This window comes from Mycteria americana, chromosome 12, assembly GCF_035582795.1.
Source record: "Mycteria americana isolate JAX WOST 10 ecotype Jacksonville Zoo and Gardens chromosome 12, USCA_MyAme_1.0, whole genome shotgun sequence".
Lineage (NCBI taxonomy): Eukaryota > Metazoa > Chordata > Aves > Ciconiiformes > Ciconiidae > Mycteria > Mycteria americana.
The window spans coordinates 14,327,276-14,334,099 of record NC_134376.1 but is presented as its reverse complement, the minus strand read 5'-3'; the positions used below and the strand labels follow the sequence as shown (position 1 = coordinate 14,334,099).

General features: G+C 44.2%; 1 protein-coding gene across 2 annotated transcripts in view; it reads right to left on the bottom strand.

The window, feature by feature from the left end:
- Positions 1 to 2,452: 2,452 nt before the first annotated feature.
- Positions 2,453 to 6,824, bottom strand: part of CARHSP1 (calcium regulated heat stable protein 1) — a 39,457-nt gene continuing 35,085 nt past the window's right edge. For both annotated transcript variants that reach the window (XM_075514867.1, XM_075514868.1), the window contains one exon: positions 2,453 to 3,894. In XM_075514867.1, the coding sequence (XP_075370982.1) occupies positions 3,732 to 3,894 (163 nt within the window). In that variant the 3' untranslated portion in view covers positions 2,453 to 3,731. The remainder of the gene's footprint in view (positions 3,895 to 6,824) is intronic.

Here is a 6,824-nt window from a genome sequence, read left to right as displayed (position 1 = left end):
CAGAGCTCATTTAGCACCATCCTTTCACTGTTTCCATTCACACAAGTACTTTGTTTTCTTTTTTGTTTGGTTGGGGTTTTTTGTTGTTGTTGTTCTTTTTTAAGTCATCAGTAAACTTCCTTTGCTAATTAATTACATTGGGGGGAGGGGAATATAATCTGCCTATAGTTGATTTATGGTCTCAAAATTGGCTCGCAAGGCTTTATCCCTAGTTTTTATTTTGAAGCTGCTATTTAAAAGATGAATGTTTGAGAGTTGTTTTTTAAAATGCTACCTGGTGGTATAAAGACATGAATTATAAGACAGTTGGGATTTTCCTATTTAAAACTGGAAGATGAGTAAAAGAGACAGGTTTTATTTCTTTCTGGGGTGGGAAGGTAGAACTGAGCCAGAAGTGCCTGATCTCATGGTCAGAAGGTGTGTCGAGTCTACCACCACTGGAAAGGCTGGACCAACTGGTGCTGGTGCTAAAAGGCTGGTGCTAAAGTTACCTCCTCAGTACAGTTGCCGTGCCAATGCACAGGACAGTTCATGTACCTACACTTTTTGCAGACTGTTTTTAAATCTAAAGAATAAAAAAATTATAAAACTTAATTAATTAAAATAACTTGAGCATAGTATCAAAATGTATTTCGGTCACTAATTACATTTCTGATTTTCCTGGTGAAACAGTAAGGGTAGATGAGATTTTAGTACTGAGAAAAATAACCTAAAGGATGTTTCTGTTAAAATTCAAGTTGAAGCATGACAATCGGTGTAACTGTTAATATTACTTTTCTTATCTGGCATTAGGAAAGTAATCTTGTGTATGAACAGTTTCATTTACTAAAGGAGAATAAAATCTCATTTTATCATGAAAAATTACTATTTCAATTTGTCATTTTGGCAAATAAAATATGTAAAGCAGACCTGTTGTGTGCTGCCTGTCTGTACAAAGAAACGATTGACTTGCCTCTTTCCAAGTTTATGTGATACTTAGACAGTACAAAAGGGGAGAATACAATCTTTGTGTATGAACCAAAATCCCCTAAAGGGCTTACAAAAAAGGAGGGGAAGCTGTGATGCCCTCATGCATCAGAACTGTCTCGTCTTCTACCACCCTTCTCGTGTGCCTACTTCCATAGGGTAATTCAGCCTCAACCAGTTTAAGGGGAGCAGACTTTGGACCAGAACCATTTGTAGTGCAGGAAGGCCCTTTAGGATGGCCAGATTTTAATAGCTGCTGCTTTGTGTGTATGCGTACGTGATGTATCTGTTTATTGGGTTACTTCACTGCATGGTTGTTTTGTGTATTTGCAGAAAGCTACCTATGCAAAACATCCTGTGCAGGACCAAACCCAGATTTGTTTTCAGCCTCAAAGACAATCATCTGTGTGCACATACCTGCGTACGTTCAAATGTTAAAAGTCAGCTTGCTAGTCAGTCTTGCACAGCCATTGCCAATAGCTGAGGTTTATCTTCTGCCTCTCATGCCAGCGGATGAGAAGCAGGCAGTCTGTCTCTCTGGGGGGAGAAGAAACAAAACAAAGCAAAGCAACCCGCAATCCCTAGTCCCTTGCTTCCATCTTACTCTCTCTAGTGTCAGTTGAAACAAACAGGGCAGGGACAATCTTTCCTGCTTTTGGCAGCTCCCGCTTGGCTCCCGTCCCCTGAAGCGCGACTAAAGCTTTGCTGTGACGTTTCTGAATACTGGCTGCTCTTCCGAAATGCTCTGGCCTTCCTGCCCCAAGTTTCAGATGAAACGACCAGGCTATGCTACCCCTCCCTGTTACCCCCTACTGTATGTTCATAAAAATAAGAGCTAATATTAAATATTATATAATGAAAATAAAGGTATTTACGAAGTAGTAGTATTTATTAGAGATATACTAGCTGTCTATTAAGCAGCTAGAAAACTTGCTAAATTACTCCCTAATTGTTCTGGTAATGCCAGTCAGTTGATATTACAACACTTTTTAAAAATCTTTTAAATATCATCATACTGGTGTGCATATGCAGGCACCTGCATTCTCCTCTGGTTTTAACGCTAATCATCTTCAACACCAACTACGCAGAGAGCAGACTGAAGACATATGTTAAAGCATTACAGTGGTCGCATTTATTATAAAGGAAGCAGCGTGTGATATTCCAACAAGCTGGATAGTGTTAAAACCACAACTACTAAGCCTTACGGTTAATAAAGAAAAAACCAAAAACCCCAGGCCCCGCTACAGGCTGGTCACTATCGTGCACTATCGTGTAATACAGGTACAGCTGAGGTAAAACAAACAAGCCCTCACAGCAGTTACGGCCCTCCACACATCTGTGCTCGCCCCAGGTCAGACCTCGGCACAGACCATCTGCTGGGAAAGAGTCTTGAGACATTTCATGACAGCGAGTGCCTATTGTTAAAACTGAAAACAGGCAACTGAAGTTACATTGTTTCACACAACTAACAGAAGAGTATCATGCCATCTTTTTAATCTTCTTTTATTTGCAAAGTCAATAAAAATCCACTGTTAGGAACACAATAGAGAAAAATGCTTCATTTGAAAAAAAGATGTGGAAGGCAAATAGGAACAGAACTAATTTAGTTGCACTTCAACTACATGAAATCTTGCAGGCAGAGAAGAGTCAGGGCAAGGGTGAGTTTGTTATTTGCCATAGCACATCCTGCCAAGCAAGTTTTCCAGGGAAACAGCTGCAGAACCTACTTCACCGAGACAGCCGAGCCTATTAAGTAACTCACACAGTATTGTATACACGGTCATCTCAACAGCACAGCACTTGCTTTTCAGAAGCACAGTTATTCTGCCTGCCCCGTGAAATACCATGGCAGACACTCAGCTATATGCAATCACGAAGGTAATCTTCAGCTTTGTCTAAATTCAGACACAGTCAGAGGCTATAAAGTATCCACTACTTTACAGCTTTCTACCACTTACCTTGAAGCAAATTTTTTAAATTTGGGGGGGGGGGTTGTTTGTTTTTAATACTGGCCTATAAAATCTGTTGCTAATCAACCGTCAAGGCACCTAAATAAATTCACAAACAATCCAGGCTTTAAAACCACAATATTCCACACACACGCAGACATGCCGTTCGCAAACGGTGCACCTGAAGGGCACCCAGCCCCGGCCACCCGAGCATAACCACCAGACGGAGGTTTTCCACCCTGCAGCAGCTGCTCTGTTGCGCGCTTCCTTCCACAAGGAAAACAAATCGCAGCAATGAACGCCTCTCTCTTCCTCAAGCCAAGGCACTGGGGCACTGTTATCAGCAATAAGTGTACTCCAGCCCTTACAGAAGAGCAGCTCAAGGGGACACGGTGCTCACGCACCTCCAGGGCCTCAGAGTCGTGCCTCTGCTGCGGCCGTCTGCGCTAGAAGAGCTCTCCTTCAAGCCTCTCCCCTGTTCCCCCGGGCATTTACTGGAATCAGTTCACAAGATTAAAGAAAACCCAAACCTCCCCCCCTCCACCAAGCACACAAACTCAGTCTCTTTAAAATACGTTTTTTGTAAACATCTTGCAATAGGGTTTTTTCGTTAGCGTCTGAATTGCCTTTTTTTGGTTTTGTTTTGGGTTTTTTTTGAGGCCAGCGGCAAAAATGGTAATTTTGGCCTACTTCTGCTTTATTGACAATGCAGTATTTCCTCCCGCGCAATACGTAGAATATTCTTAGGACAGGTCCCCTGCAGCCAGTTGTTGAGCAGTGACCATGCAGGCAGCGACCGCGCTCCCCCGGGACGCCTCAGGAGCTGATGACGTGCCCCGACCAGGTCTCGTGCTTGGTTCCAGGAGCGAGGTGGGTAATCACCACCTCTACCGCCTGAAGCTTCTCGTTCTTCGGTGGGATGGTGCACATTTTGTAGGTGACCTCGTCGCCTGCTACGGGAACGTACTCGCCTTCGATACTGTGGAGGGGAAGCTTCAGTTAATCATAAATCACATAAACACTTTTACTCTTTTGCAGCTTATTTAAATTTTTATCATAACTATTATCTTAGGTGCTCACGATACTTCAGGTTTTTTTATAGAGCCCATCATCCACCAAAGCTTGAGTTTGACTTTGGTTGCCTTGCAGCAAAATCCTATGAAAACACTATAAACACCACCACCACCCTAAAACAAACAAAAACAAACACAAAAAACCCCACACTCTAATATGCCTTAAAAAATAATCAGCTGAGCACAGCCTTGGACAACGTTGCTGTGAACCATTCAACAACCTCTTACTCTCTGGCAGCACTAGAGGGCAGGGCTGACACTGTTTGGCACTTCGTTTGGGGGTTTGTTTTTTTAAACTCTAGAAAGTTGATCTTTTTTAATTTTTCCCCCTCCTCTCACGCTTCTGAAGCTTTTTTTTTTTCTTTTTCTTTTTTTAAAGAAGGATTGTACCATGTCAGTCACTGATTTTACCTTTAGGTTACTCCACCATAACTTACTTCATCTGAGGTATGAAAAAAGAGCCCAAGTAAGACACACTGCGGAATACTTCAAAATTACTTGCTGTGAAAAAAGAGAGTTCTGTGACCCTGACGCGTTACACTGCAGAAACTCTCCTCCAGCATCCAGCACTTAGAAATATTTCCAGGAGTCGCCCACTCCTACCTACCCCTACCAGCACGACGACGTGGGATGCTGGAGGACTCGCACCGTGCCTTTGTTACTGCATGCGAGTCCTTACCTGGAAACAGTGGGAAATGGCAAAAGGGCTGTTACCTTCTGTCCAGAACTACGTACGGATGAAACAGAGAACTGCAAAGGGTAACAGCTTTCCTGGCTTCTACCACTGCGTTCAAGATGACAGATTTTTAATAAAAATCCCAGCATGCGCCAGTGAAGACAGGCAGAGATGCCTTCCAACCTGCATTGCCGTGATTCTCCGATAGTAGAAAGGATGCTACTTCACCTTTCTTTAAATATACCTACATGATCACATGCTCAGGTTCCCCTTCTCTGACAACCTTGGCTCTAGATTTCTTGTTGTTTGAGGGGTTTTTCAGTGTTTCTCAGCAGCATTTGTATTTGTGAACAGAAACATCACTGAGTTTGTTATTTGCCTTCACTGAGAGCAAAGTGGGAGCATACTCACGCCACCCAGGAATTTTACCCCACAAATGTTTCCGTTATTGCAGGGACCTAAGATTTTAGCAGTGCTCTTTGTATCCACTCTCATCTTGTGACCCATTATTGTTACGGCTTCTCTATTGCAGGAAAGACTGGCAGGACTGATAGGAGGTAAATATACTGTCGCTTACTGCTAGCTGTAACTTCACATCAGATCCTGCCTCTCCCCCCAGTTCTGCAAAACTGCCCCAGCTTCTTCTCCTGCACTGCCTCTCCCCCACCCTTCCCCCTTTAAGGGCTGCCTCGGCTTCTGCTCCCCTCTGACATGTGCATGGCGACTGCTGCTCAGGGAGCTGGGACATCAGGCTGTGGCTGAGCAGAAGCAGCCTGTACGCAGGGATGAGACGGGGTAAGCAGGCATGTACAGGGGAAGCTAAAACTGACCCTTAAATTATAACTTCTCCCATGGGAAATGCAGAAGAAAAGTCATTGTTTGCTAACTGATTGTATCAACATGATATTGAAAGTGCTCCTCTATCTAAATATGGATCTAAAACCTGCTACGAGGAGTTAAGGCATTCCCAAGGCCTGTGGCTCGAAACACATGTCCTTCAGACTTTATTTCCCTGGGCTAAACCCCTACTCCAGAGCTGCCTGTGGCTGCGGGAATCAGACCTGAGAGGGCATGTCCTAAGCTGAACTCTTCAGAGCAGCGTCTGGGAAAATGGCAGTGAATTGAAGGCAGAAAAAATATTTACAGAAAAGTCAAGATAAAGCCTCCTTCATTAGACCTGACAGCCCTTTCCTCCCCACGCAGGCTGATCCGACTGACCTTCACTTACTTCCAAGTCTCCAGGCCAACCTGTCAGCCCAGCCCTGTACCACGCTGGACAGACTACGTTCAAGCTCCCACATCTAGACTCTTGCCGTGGCTGTCCTCTTCAGTTTTTGCCTTCATTTATAGCCCACCTCCCCCATTTCTAACAGGTTTAAGATTTCTTCAGGTGCGAAGGGGTTGCCCACCCAATACTCACTGTCCTTTCAGGAGCAGAGATTAGTTTACCTTTTTTACTGCCAAAGGAATTTGCCACCAAATTTTCTGCAGCTTACCCTGACTTTGAAACAGGATTTCAAGCAAGGATGAGAAGATGCTACTTGTACTGTCTCAGAGCCTGACAAGTGGACATGAAGCCCCAAGAAGAGACACAAAAGAGGGTCAAACCATGAGTGAAAACAGGAGTGCAATGTAAAAAAACGACATCATCTTTCTCACTTGAATCTCTTGAATGATCCCTTGTTGCCAAAAAAATTGTTGCTATTGAGCTAAAACCACATTGCCATGAGCAGTACCTCACAACACAACCCATGCGGGATGTCAGTCCCACCTGAGGAAGGTAGCATCTTTCAGTGGAAGGCAATACAGCGCAGACATTTTATCTGTACAAAGGAACACAGGAGTAGCAAAACACAGTGAGCAGAAACATTTCCCAGCTCGGATGTAATGAACATAGACAATACGAGCCAAAGCGGAAAGCCTACGCTGACTCAAGTACAGCTGAGCCACTGGAACAAGGCATCATGAAACACGTTTCTTCATGTGGCCTTGAGCACCGGGACCAGCTGCAGACAGTGTTTCAGGGAGCACAGGCAGAGCAGTTACACAGGGCTGGAACTAAGCAGCATCTCCTCCTGACATTACAGCCGCCCACTCCACAGCCCCAGGTATTGCCTTTGATTCCTGCACAGAGGCTGAACACGCACAGCGAGCAGTGAG